At 34.6% G+C, this 13,566-nt stretch overlaps 1 protein-coding gene across 3 annotated transcripts in view; it reads left to right on the top strand.

The window, feature by feature from the left end:
- The first annotated feature begins 657 nt into the window (after positions 1 to 657).
- Positions 658 to 13,566, top strand: part of Znhit6 (zinc finger HIT-type containing 6) — a 114,495-nt gene continuing 101,586 nt past the window's right edge. For all 3 annotated transcript variants that reach the window (XM_047560839.1, XM_047560823.1, XM_047560830.1), the window contains exons 1-5: positions 658 to 1,464; positions 2,563 to 2,628; positions 2,722 to 2,828; positions 2,914 to 2,999; positions 11,374 to 11,477. In XM_047560839.1, coding sequence (XP_047416795.1) covers positions 797 to 1,464; positions 2,563 to 2,628; positions 2,722 to 2,828; positions 2,914 to 2,999; positions 11,374 to 11,477 — 1,031 coding nt within the window. In that variant the 5' untranslated portion in view covers positions 658 to 796. The remainder of the gene's footprint in view (positions 1,465 to 2,562; positions 2,629 to 2,721; positions 2,829 to 2,913; positions 3,000 to 11,373; positions 11,478 to 13,566) is intronic.

Consider the following 13,566-nt stretch of genomic DNA (forward strand, 5'->3'; position numbering starts at 1 on the left):
CAGATACTTTGTGTGAGGCACCGCTGACTTCATGATTTCATGTAACCTTTGCAATAAATTAAGAGGTTTACATTACCAGCATCTCTAGTGTATAGGTGAAAAAACTGAAGCTTGGAGAGACAATGGAGTGTCCTCCATTCTCAAACAAGATTCGTTTTAGCCCGGTGTGGGGGCACACGCTTCTAATCCCAGCAATTTGGGAGGCTGAGGCAGGAGAAGTGCAAATTCAGACTAACCTCAGTAACGTAGCCAGGCCCTTAGCAACTTAGCAAGTGCCTGTTTCAAAATAAAAGAGACTGGGGATGTGGCTCAGCAGTTAAGCACCCTGGGTTCAATCTCTGGTACCAAAAAAAAAAAAAAAAAAAAAAAAAAAAAAAAAAAAAAAAGAAAGAAAGAAAGTAAGATAAAGATTAGATTTAACAGTTCATACAGATTAGGGTGGGTCTAACCGCTAAAAGACAGAAAAGTTTCAGCTCTCCCTACTCTTTTTAAAGACCGTGCGGTGAGAAGTCTCCTCAGGCAAGGGTGAGATATGATTCACCCCGGGCGTGGCTTTAGGAGATTCTCTAAGGCGATGGGGCAGGACCTCCGTTAGGGCCGTAAAGAACTCAACAGGTCGTGAAGTGTCGTGGCGCGGAAGCTTTGCTTCACGGCGGGCCCGGCGATTGAGCCAAACAGGCGTTCCCAGCTTCCGACTTCTTTTCTCCCCACGTGTGCTGCTGTCGGTGTTCTGCCCAGTAATTCTCACTGTTGGCGTGGTGCAGCTACATCGAAGGATAGAGTGGCAGCGTTGCTGATGGAGTTTGCTGCTGAAGATGAAGAAATTCCGGGAGGAGTTCTCCAGAGGGTAGCTGAGGGGGTGCGGCTTAGTCCCGAGTCTGGTAGGAAGGGAGTCCGGGACTTAGCAGGGAAGGAGGAGGCTCGTGGTGGAAAGAAGGGGAAAGGATTTACAGGAAGGAAGAAGACAGAGAATGCAGAAGAAGGAAGTGGGCAAAGAGCAGAGGAAATGCGAATGGACCTAACACTTGTGAAGCAAGAAGTCATGGACTGGTCGGATACAGAAGGCGGCACGTTGAATAGCCAGTGGGTAAAGCAGGAGGTGGAGGAGGATGCACCTGAGGTGAAGGATGAGAAAGCTGGCATATTGGAGGTGAAGCAGGAAGTGGATAGTAATTTGGTGGTAAAAGAAGAGAAGGTGGATAAACTAGGGGTAAAGGAAGAGAAAGTGAAGGTGAAGGAAGAAGTAATGAACTGGCCAGAAGTGAAGGACGAGAAGGAGGATAACTTGGAGATAAAACAGGAGATGTTTGTCGATCAGGAAATAAAAGAGGAGATGATGAATGGAGCCTGTGTAAAAGAAGAGAAAGATTTTATGAAGAAAGAAATGATGGAAGACACAAAGATGAAAGAAGAGCCTGAGATAAATCCCCCATTGGGCTGCAAGAGGAAACTGGCCATGTCAAGGTAGGGCAGGGAGAAATTCCACTGGGGGAATTAAGTGTGGAATCCTCTGTTTAGTGATGGGACCTACACTAACAGAAGGTGAAATGTGAAAAATAGGCACAAATTTGGGTCCCTGGAGTCAGAGTGATGTTGTGCAGAAAGGTTTCGAGAAGGGAAGGGTGTTGTGAGATAACAAATTCCGTGAAAATATGTGAAGTGGTAATGATCTGTAGGTACTGGTCAAGTGAGGAAGTGAAAATTTTGGGAACTAGAATCTTTGGAACCAGATCTGACTAACTTTAATATGCTTTTGACTCAGTAGTCTTTTGAAAGAAGATGTAGTTGAAGGAAAGTCTTATAAAACCAACTTTGACAAAGTGGATTGAGTTAAAATTTAACAAAAATGCTCTTGACTTTAAATTACAAACTTCTGTATGGGTATTTTGAATTTTCCTTTTGTTTTTAGTGTGTGTTCATGTGACAACATACAAAATCAAGTTGTGGTCATATTCTTGGGACTATTACTGTTTAGAACATGGTGAACCATATAGAAGTAGCAGTAATTTGATTGTCAGTATTCCAAGATCCTGGAAGAGCAGTTGAGGACAGATGACGGGTAATAGTATTTCTAGATTATTTTGATGCTCATTTTAGGTTAGGTATGGAGCTAAGAGAAAAAGACATTACTAATACTCTCTTTAAATATAACTGGCTTTTATACAGTTTTTTTTCTGGCGTGTATACTTTTAAAATATCAGAACATGGCTCAGGAATAGACTTCTACATACAATTACAAAGTTGTTACCAGATTGCCCAGAATACAAGTCACAAATAACAGTGAATGATCTCATTTTCTGATTAAAGTACAGAGAAAAAGTCTGACTTTTAAAATTTTTAATATGTTTTCTTAGCACTGATGACATTGTAAATGTAGTCATTGGGAGATGGTTTCATAGAGAAATTTCAGTGTTTGACAGCTATGAAGCATTTTATCAAAATTGCACATACTTTATTCACTATTACTACCTGTCTAAATTGTGACAAGTCATTGAATCAGCCAAGTTTATAACTAGATAAGTAGAATTAATATTTGATAGTGTTATGTGTGGCCTTTTGTAGGTGTGAAACTTGTGGTACAGAAGAAGCAAAGTACAGATGTCCACGTTGTATGCGATATTCCTGCAGGTATGTGTATATATATATATATAACTTATTATCTTATTACCTGTATCTGTACCCTTCTCCAAAATATAAGTTTTTGTTTCTTTGTTTCTTCAGTTTGCCCTGTGTGAAGAAACACAAAGCAGAACTGACATGTAATGGAGTTCGAGATAAAACTGCTTATATTTCAATACAACAGTTTACTGAAATGAATCTCCTAAGTGGTAAGCCATCTTACGCATAGCAGATTAATAGTTCCTGGATATTAGTGTGTGTCACTTGTTTATTTGTCTGTCCTGAAATTTTTAGATTACCGCTTCTTAGAAGATGTGGCAAGAACAGCAGACCATATTTCTAGAGATGTTTTCTTGAAAAGACCAATAAGTAATAAACATGTAAGTATTTCTTCTAAGTTCTTATAGTTAGAATTACTTCTGATCAATTAGATTCATTTTTCCACTTAACAAATATATTAAGCAGCTACCATGATCTGGGACTCTTCTAGTTACTAGGGATATAACAGTGATGAAAACAAAGTCCTAACCTTCATGGAGCTTGTCATGTAGTAGGAAAGATAAAAGATGAATGGGAAAGACAAGAGATGTGTAGAGAACAGATATAAACTTCAGATAGAGCTAAGAGCTTGTAGAAAATAAAATTCAGGAGATCAAAAAGAATGAAAATGGTGTTTGCTGAGTGCATGTTGTCAGGGTATTGTTCTTATTACAGTGGTCAGCCAAAACTTCTCTGAGAGATGATAGTTAAGCAACAGTCTGAATGATAGGAAAGAGACTAGCATATGAAACTTTGGATAGATTTTGTCTATCCAGGTGGAGACAAAAGCAAAAGTAAAGACCTGAGTTAGGTCAAGATTGACGTGTTTGGAAATTAAGAGTGGCACAGTCACTAAATCACAGTGAAAAAGAGAATTTTGAACATGAGATTAGAGAAAAGGGTAAAGGTTCCCACATGTATTCCAAGTGAAAAATAGAAACCACAGGAGGATTTTGAGCATGTTTGCTATTTGAAAGATCACTTGTACTGCTGTGTGCAGTTTAGGGTTAAAAGTGGAAGACTGGAAGTAGGGAGACCATTTACAAGGCTAGTGGTATCCACATGAGAGATGATGGTGACTTGGGTCATACTGTTAGAATTAACTAGGAGGTGATTAGATTCTAGTTTTGATGGAAGAGCCAAGAGGATTTGCTGTTTGAACACACTTAATTTTCATGCTTGCATCCCTTTTTCATTCCTTAAGCACTATACAAAACTAAAGCTTTCATATTTGAAATATTTTGCAACTGGTATCTTATAATTTTTTAAATATTTTGATCAAATCACAGATTAATGTTCATTTTTCAGAGACCATTTTAATACTGAAGTTGCAAAATTTAAATACCCTTTTAAACACCTTATTTTATAGGTATTATGTGTACACATATAACATCTCACATGTCAGAAATAAAATTAACACGCATCAACTCATTTTTCCTCAAGGTTAATTAAGCATAATTAAAATTCTACTTAAGTAAAAGTAAAATACTTTTACTTTTTATTATAAAATACAGCAAGAATGTAAAAAGATTAGTAAAATGAAAATATAGTATAATGGTTAATTATGTAGCGAATACCTATGTAATTACTACCCAGATCTAGAATTAGAACATTACCAGCTTCACAGACATTCCCTGCCACCTTCTAGTGCCTTACCATGATCTATTCTCTTATCTGCATAGTTTCTATCTTGGTACAGTACCATAGTTTATCCATTCTGTTGTTCATGGACTTTGGGTATTCTGTAATAACAAAACAAAACAAAAAAAAAAGATTTTAAAACAATGCTGCTGTTAGTATTTTTGTTTATGTATTGTGTGCTAGAAATAGTTCTACTCTTCACACTTTTGTTGTGCTTTGTGTATGCACGTTTTTGTAGAGTTTCTACTTGAGAGTGGAATTGGTTTGCTGTGAGGTATTCATATCTTCAGTTTGATTAGATATTATTGGAATTTTTTCTAAAGTAGTTATACCAGTTTTTACTCCCACCAGTTGTGTGTAAGCATACCTGTTGTCACCTTGTCTCCAATACTTACTTGTTTCAGTCAGACTTCTAATCTGATGACTGTGTGATTTTATTGTGTTTTTACGTTTGTAATTTGCTGATTTCTGTTGAAGTGTCCTTTTTTTTTGAACATTTGGATTTCCTCTTGTGTGGTGAACTTTTTTGTGGTGAAGACTGTTCAAGTCTTGTTCATCTTTTCATTGTTCTGTTCTTTTTCTTACTGGTTTATAAGAATTCTTTGTATTTCTTAAATGCTAATCAATAATTGTTATAAATACCACTTATTTTATGGCTTGTCCTTTCATTTGATAGTGACCTTTTTTTGTGTGTATCATACTGTGGATCAAACCCAGGGAGCTCTGCCATTGAGCTACATCTCCATCTCCATCTCTTCACAGCCTCCTCAGTAACTGGTATTACAGGCATGTGCCACTGTGCCTAGTTTTATTTTTTATTTTGAGACAGAACCTGGCCAAGTTGTCCAGGCCAGCTTTGAACTTGAGACCTTCCTGCGTCAGCCTCCCAAGTAGCTGGGATTATGGGCTTTTGCCACTGTGCTGAGCTATAGGGTTTTAATGTAGTCAAATTTACCTTGTTTCCTTTATAGTTAGTATTTTTATATGTTCTATAAAGAAATCCTTTCCTACCTTTAAGTTATGAATATATTATCCCATGATTATTTTCCAAAAGCTTTATCATATTGCATTTCACGTTTTTGTCTTTAAACTACCTGGAATTGATTTTTAGCATCATGTAAAGTGAAGTCCTGTTTAACTTTATGTATGGGTAATCCACTTTGCCTCTCTCCATTTATTAGAAATTTCATCCTGTCTTTACTGCTTTACAGGACCACCTTGTCATGTGTCAGGCATCCATATATGCTAGGGTAATTTTTCTAGTCTATCTAGTTCATCCCGTTTGTCTATCCTGCATAAATATTATAAACTCTCAGTTATTGCAATGTGTTTTTTAAAAACACAAAGTAATTTTTAAATTGATACACAATAATTTTTCATTTTTATGTGTTAAAGTAATTATTGTATCTATTGTCTCAAACATTTACCATTCCTTTATGTTCGGGCCATTCAAAATTTTCTTCTAGTTATTTTGAAATCTAAATAATTTATTGTTAATTATTACAATTCTATACCAGTATTAAATATCAGCCTGTTAATTCCACAGCCCTGTCTTCCATTCTTGAGAATTTTGAATTTGGGTTGTATTTATTTCATAGATAAGTTTGGGAGATTTAACTTCTTCACAACATTGAATCCTTGAACTTTGACTTTTGTTGTATCTGCATTTAGTTGAGTCTTCTTTAATATACCTATATATAGATAATTTTCTCAGTAGAAAGCTAATACTTTTTTGATAAATTTATTGCTGGTTATTTTATTACTTATTTATTTGCGGTGCTGGGAATTGAACCCACAGCTACATGCATGTTAGGCAAGCACTCTATTGGAGAGCTTCATCCTCAGCCCTTTTGATGCTATTTTAAACAGCATTTTTAATTTTTTGTTGTCACTGAAATTTTCTCTATAAACAATTCATCACAGTTTTTTTCTTTCTAATCTGTATTTTAAAAATCTCTTTCTTGCCTTATTGGAATATCTAAGACTTCCAATTCAACATCAAATAGTAGTGATGATCAGAGATATCTATGTTGAAAGTCTAAGACCACCTCAGGTTTGATGATTTGTGAGAAAGTTTTATAGGAGTCAGCATATAGTTGTACTTACAACTAAAGTGTATTATGGTGAATGATAAAGAGCACAATCAGGAAAGGGAAAAAGTGTATGAGACAAAATATGGAGGAAACCAGGCGTAAGTTTCCAAGAGTTCTTTCCCATAGGAATCACACATATATGGTTAATTCTTCTAAAAAGGAGTTATGGTAACACTTGTTAAATATTTTCTACCAGAAAGGCAAATTAGATAGCAATATCCAAGTGTCAAGTGCCCATACCAAATTTAACATAAGCCAAATTGTTTGTACAGTTTAAGCACAGTAATAAGCTTATCATTTAGGGAAAATTTTTTGTCATTATAGCGAGCTATTCACCATTTTCAGGTGGACCATGTTAACTCTTCTGTATATCTTTGGTTACTTCTGCTCTTAGAGGGAAAACTTCCAGATGTCACTACTAAGTATGGTATTTGCCTTTATAGTTTTTGTAGATATAGTTTATCAGATTAAGGAAGTTCCATTCCTAGATAGCAGTTAAGTTTTATCATCAGTAATGCTTTTTCTGTGTTTGATTATTTCCTTTTCATTGTTTCATCTACTCTAATAATAAGAATGTGTATAATCTTAATTCATTTCTCTTATTTAAGCTAACCTTGCATGGTGTATTATTATCATGCTTTTTAAACTTTGCATTATGTTATATATATGTATTATATAGATATTATGTACATATATAATATAATGTGAATACATAGTTGTATTATATATGTATATTTTCCATCCATTTATTTTGTATTTGTTTATGAATATCCTTTTTGATATTCTCGTGTTTCTGAATCAGTATATGATTTTAGTTTTATAAAGTTAGCTTGGATTGTTCTTATTTTGTTCTTAGACACATTGACTGATATTGGAATTATTTCTTCCCTGGGAATTTGTAAAAATTATCAGTGAAGCAATGTGGAGTTTGGACCACTGAGATGTATTCTTTCCTATTTATGCGACTGTTCAGGTTCTGTGTGTCTTGAGTCACTATCAGTGTATATTTTTTAAATGTCCCTTGATCTAAATTTTCAAGTTTATTGGCATCAAGTTCTTCATAATCTCCTTTACATGTGCTGGTTGTGTCTTATATTTTTCTAGATAAGTTGATATTGTTTCTTTGTTTTATTAATGTCTTTCCACTTATTTTATATTGTTTTCTTTTAGTTTATTTTGATGTTCTTTTTCTAATTCCTGAAGTAGACAATTGGCTTATTGCTTTTTAATCTTTACTCTTTCTTAATATATACGTTCAAGAATATAAATTGCCATGTCTGGCACAGTGGCACATACCTGTAATCCCAGCAACGCAAGAGGCTAAGGCAAGAGGCTAAGGCAAGAGGATCCCAAGTTCAAGGCTAGCCTTGGCAACTTAGAGAGATCCTGTCTTAAATTGAAAAAAATAAAAAAGGGCTAGAAACGTTTCTCAGTGATAGAGTACCCCTGGGTTTAATCCTCAGTACTGCCCCCCAAAATCTATCTATATAAAGATATATAAAGTTCCCTTTAAGTATCTCACACATTTTTAATCTTTTATTAATTTGATTGATGGTTAAAGTGTATAGGAGTTTCTTAATTTCTGAACTTTTGGCAATTTTCTAGACATTGTATTACTTTTAGCTTAATTGCATTGTGGTCAGAGAACATATTCTGAGTTCATTCTTTTGTTGGTGTTGTTATTGGAAATTTAACCCAGGGTCTCATGCATGCTAAGTATGTCCAAGTATGTGCTGAACCACTGAACTACACTTCCAGCCCCTATGTTCATTCTTTTAATGTTATGTGTATGTACAAATATGGCATAATGAACCCCACTATTATGTATAATTATAGTGCACCCAATGACCCAGCATGTGGTCAGGCTTTATTATGCTCTGTGGTTGCTTGGGGAAAAGAACTAAGTACTCTGTAGTTGTTAGATATAGTATTCTGTATAGTTGGTCCTTCATATCTGTGGGTTCCAAAGCCATAGATTCAACCTACTGCAGATTGAAAGTATTTTTTTAAAAAATTACATCTGTACTGAAGAAGTAGAGATTTTTTCTTGTCATTATTCCTTAAAGATTATCTCTTAACAATTATTTACTTTGTATTAGGTAATTATAAATAACCTAGTAATGATTTAAAGTAGACAGGAGGAATTGAATAGGTTTTTCCCCTTGAAAAATTTTTCTCCTTATCAGTTTAGAATTTATAAGTCCAGTTTGTGTCCTATCATTGGTCAGGCTAGTAGACATCATAGTATGCATACTTGACTTAACAGTGTCTAAAGTTAAGTAGTATCATAACCCTGTACCTAGCCTTTGCAAGGACTTCAGAACAGGAGTTGGCACACTTTTTGTGTAAAAGGTCAGATAGATTTTTTTTTTTTTTGTCTTTTTAGGCCATATGATTTCTGTCAAAACTACTTCATTCTTTTTTTAAATAGCTTTTATATTTTTTAAAAGTTAATATGCGCATTACAGGAAATAGGAAAACACAAGCAAAAAATAAAGTCATCTAGTCACAAGCAGCTTAGTTGGACATGTCCTTCTAGAACCTGCATATTCATATGCAACATCGCATTTTATGTGATTGAGATCACATAAAATGTATGTATCGTGCTTTTCTGCACATCATGAATATTCACCAATTCAAAATCCCAAAGCTACATGAGTATTTTTGATAACCCAGAATACACCATAGCAGCTCAGTCTATCAGAAAAAAATTGTAATCCTGCCTTTCCTGGGGACAAAAATTTCACTAAAGACAGAAATGGTAACAGGCCTCTAGATAGACATATCAGCAGAGTTACAACTAAATTAATGCGTTCCCTTAAAATTTTAAATGAGACATAAAGCAACAGAATACACCAACCATAATGTTTCTAAGTGGGTTCATTATCAGTTCTACTACTAAAATATTAGCAAGAAAGCATGTTCCCAGTGAATTAAAATATTCCTGTAGTACAGTCAGAACACATATCAGTGGCTCACATCAGAATGTAAACCTATGAGCACTTGCTCCCATCTTTACTGTGTGCTTCCTTCTACCTTTCTGCTGCTAGCCTAATAAACAAGTCATAATATGCACTGCCCAAAGATAAAACAATTTCATGTCCATGATGCATCTATCCTATCAATTGTACCAAAAAGATATTTACAAGTTGGCTAATTCATTAGATCTACTTTTTATGATACACTGTCACCTCAGGACACTTAGAAAACTTAGATGTTATGAAATAAAGTAACTTTGTGCACAATAAGCACAAGTTCTTTACCAAAACTGCACGTATAGATCTATGGTTATAATCTAGAGCCATAGATTCTTCCAGAATGGAGATACTTGCAAAAAACCCTTCCCCTCATCTTCCTCTTCACCATTCCAGTGACTAAAGAACTACTTCATTCTTGGTCCTGAAGCACTTGTTCCTGCAGCAAAATAGAGGACATAAACAGCACATAAACAAATGGGCTGGGCTATATTCTAATAAACTTTATTTATGAAAATTGGCAGCAGGCTGGATTTGGGTCAGGGAACCATTTAGCCCTGTATTGAATTGTTTTATTGTTTTCAGGTATCTAAATTGACTTTTTAAAAAATCCCCATATAATAGTTACTCTATTATCCAGTGTATATTTTATCTTCATGTTTTTCATTTGTGTTTATTCCTTCTGTCATCATCTTAGACCTTCCCCTGTTCCAGTCAAATAATACAAGTCTCTTAGCATGGTCTGGGGATAGATTTGTTTCTTGTTTACGTACATACTAGGGCTATATTATTGGCATTCAGCTTAATTTGAGAAGAGATTCCTAGTAGATTATTGGATCTTGATTATGACCCTCTTGCTGAGAAGGAATTGAAAAGAGAAACCTATATTTGCTAGAATTAACAAAGGAAATAATATCAGATTTACTGAAATGTCTTTATTGCTTTTCTTAACTCACTGAATTTTCACTTTTCATTATATATTATTCTATTTCCTGGTTTTTGTTAGTTCTTAAATGCTTTTAAGGTGATTTTTTAAATGTATTTATTTACACTTATATATTTCCCCTATTATCTGGCATTCTTAGATATTTTCAATGGGAAGGTTTGTCTTTATAAAATCTCGTTATTAAAGTCAAGGTTCCCTAATTTATAAATTTATACATAATTTCTTAAGTAATTTTCTTGCTTTGCCAGTGATAGCTGACTCTTCCTCTCCCTCTTTCCCTTGACTTATGACTTGATTATCTAACTTTACATTGTAAATTCTAAATCCCCATTCACTTAGCCAAAAAATTTATATTTTACCCTTTCTTTGAATGATCTTTTGTCTTTTTTAACTTAATAGAGACGTGATAATGTCACTGCCTTTACAATTCTCTGAAGTTGCCTAGTTCTGCTTAACCAACCCATGTGATCCATGGAGAAACACATGTTAGAGCCAGATGTTTTCATATGCCATTTTATACTGCCTACAACAGTGACTACTTTAATTAGACCGTATTCTGGATAGTGCCTTGATTTCTCCCTTGAGTGGGCTACCTCTCTAGTAATAAAATCAGGTGTAATCAGCTAATTATGATGTGAAACCATCAGTAAAAGAAAAAGCTCTAAGTCTGGGGATGTAGTTTAGTGGTAGAGCACTTGCCTACGCATGAGACCCTGGGTACTACAGCATTGCAAAAACAATAAAAATCTTGGTGAAATTCTTCCTTTGACTTATAGAACATATAGTTAAAAGGCTCTTAAGTTAAACAGATTTGCATTTGAATATAGGTTCTGCTTCTTTGAGATAGTTGCATGAGGTTGGAATCTCATTAATTCTTAATGCTAAAATGAGGGTGGTAATAGTACCTATCTCATAGTGTTTTTGTAAAGATTGAGATTGTTTAACAGCTGTTTGGAAAACATAATAATTTGTCAGTAAAGCTAAACTATTGAAAATATTGTTACTTATAAAATGTACAGCATTTTAAAATTAATTTTATCTATTTGGTTTTGATTGTTAGATGTACTTTATGAAAAATCGTGCTCGAAGGCAAGGTATTAACTTAAAACTTCTACCCAATGGATTCACCAAGCGGAAAGAGAATTCAACATTTTTTGATAAGAGGTATATTTCTAACTCTTTTAGTATATCAGCATTGATTTCATCAGGAGTATCCTTAAGGTTTGGTTTACCGTTGAGTCTTGCTGCTTAAGTGTAATATGTAAACTGTTTTGGATGACAAGATAACTGTGATAATTGCTTTCATGTGACTAAAAAAATTTGACATGTGTTGTGTATATTTTCTTTATCCTCTGAAAAGTTTCTCAGATGTTAATGTATAAAGTCACCCCCACAAGTATCTTGTTAAATATGCTTGAGATTTAATTTCAGTAGACCTGGCTTAGAGTTCCATATTGTGTATTTCTGTTAGGCTCACCATGGATGCTGATCATTTGAGTAGCAGTGCCCTAGAACATTTTCATACATTAGAAATAAACTCTTTCTTTGAGAACCTAAGATACCATCAGAGTATTTCAGAGGCTTCAGGTACAAAGTGGTAAATCAAAGCAGGAGTGCTGTACTGTTTAATCAAAGCAACCTAGCTTTCCTTACAGATAATACCACAGGAATTACTTTGCTGCTCTACGAAAGTTTTGGGTGGAAAAGGCCCCAAGAGTACAGAGAATAGGATTCCAAAGTAGAGTCATTCCAGTTCACATCCTCAGATTCAACTTACTGCATGTCAGAAATACTGAGGTGGGGGCTGGGGAGATAGCTCAGTGGGTAGAGTGCTTGTGTTGCAAGCGTAAGTCCCTGGGTTCAATCCCCAGCACTGCAAAAATAAAAAATAAAAAGGAAATACTGAGGTGGGGCTGGGGGACCCTGCATCTGTACTGAACATGTACAGACTTTTTTTTCCCTTGACATTATTCCCTGACCAGTAAGTGTAACAGTTATTCACACAGCATTTGCAGTGCATGAAGTATTACAATATAGTAACCTAAAGGTGATTTAAAGTAGATGGAAGGATGTGCATATGTTGTATGGAAATACTGTGCCATTTTGTATAAATATTCACAGATTTTGGTATCTGAGAAGGATCTTTGAACCAATTCCTTATGTATATCAAGGGAAACTTGAACTGTAACCAACTAAATTATTGGATAATACCTTTCATAAGTCAAGGTTCTGGATATTAAAAAAAAAAAAAAACTCTCCTTTTGAGCCTCATACTAATTGTGGGGTCTTAAACAAATCACTTTTTTTCTCTGAGTCTCATTTTATTTTTATTTTTATTTGTGTGTATTTTAAGTTTTGTTTTGAGGTAGGTTCTCACTATGCCCATACTGGTCTGTATGCCCATACTGGTCTGGAATTCCTAGGCTCTAGTGATCCTCCCATCTCAGCTTCTCCAGAGACTGTAGGTACATCCCTCTGTACCCTTTGACCTTCATCTTTACAGTGTAGGAAATTGAACTCCTAAGGTTCTTTCCAGTTTACTATGCCACAAAATGAATAAAAGGGGCCATCAAAATTATTCTAATAAAACTTTCTTTAAAAGATAATATATAATTAGAAGATGATGTTATCCATTTATTGTATGTTTCAAGACAAATATTTGTAAAAGTGATATTCCTTTTTCCTGGTTGTCTTCCAAAAGTAAAGTAATTCCTTGGACTTATCAAGTATGAGATGATTCCTTTGTGCATTTTGAAACCAACATATTTAAAAATCAACATAGTCTGTTTGAAATTTAAATATAAATGTGTTCTGTTTTATGAAGGAAACCATTCAGAATGATTGTCATCCAAGATTAGTTCTCAGTACTAAAAAGCATATGAGTCCAAGTATAACATTTTCATGTCTGCACATACATGTGAATATGTGTAGAAGGTTTTTCCAAGAATATTCCTCTCAGTATATTTCCTGAGTTTAGTAACTAAATTTATATTTTGGAACACCCCAGGTCTCTGAAATGGTAAACCCAAACTGTTCTTGCTTCAGCTGTTTGCTCATAAATTTTCAAAGATTTGGAATTGGCCTTACATATTTTTAGTATTTTCTTCTGAGGACATTTGCACCATAGTGCGTAATATGCTTTAGGGTCAGTTTCTTAGCTTATTTCTCATCTAGAAAATGGAGCCTTATAGGTTATGCCCTTTTAGTATATTAATGGATCTGGAGAATAACTTGTATATAGGAAGGAATCAGT

This window comes from Sciurus carolinensis, chromosome 1 (genome assembly GCF_902686445.1).
Source record: "Sciurus carolinensis chromosome 1, mSciCar1.2, whole genome shotgun sequence".
In the NCBI taxonomy this organism is placed as follows: Eukaryota; Metazoa; Chordata; class Mammalia; order Rodentia; family Sciuridae; genus Sciurus; species Sciurus carolinensis.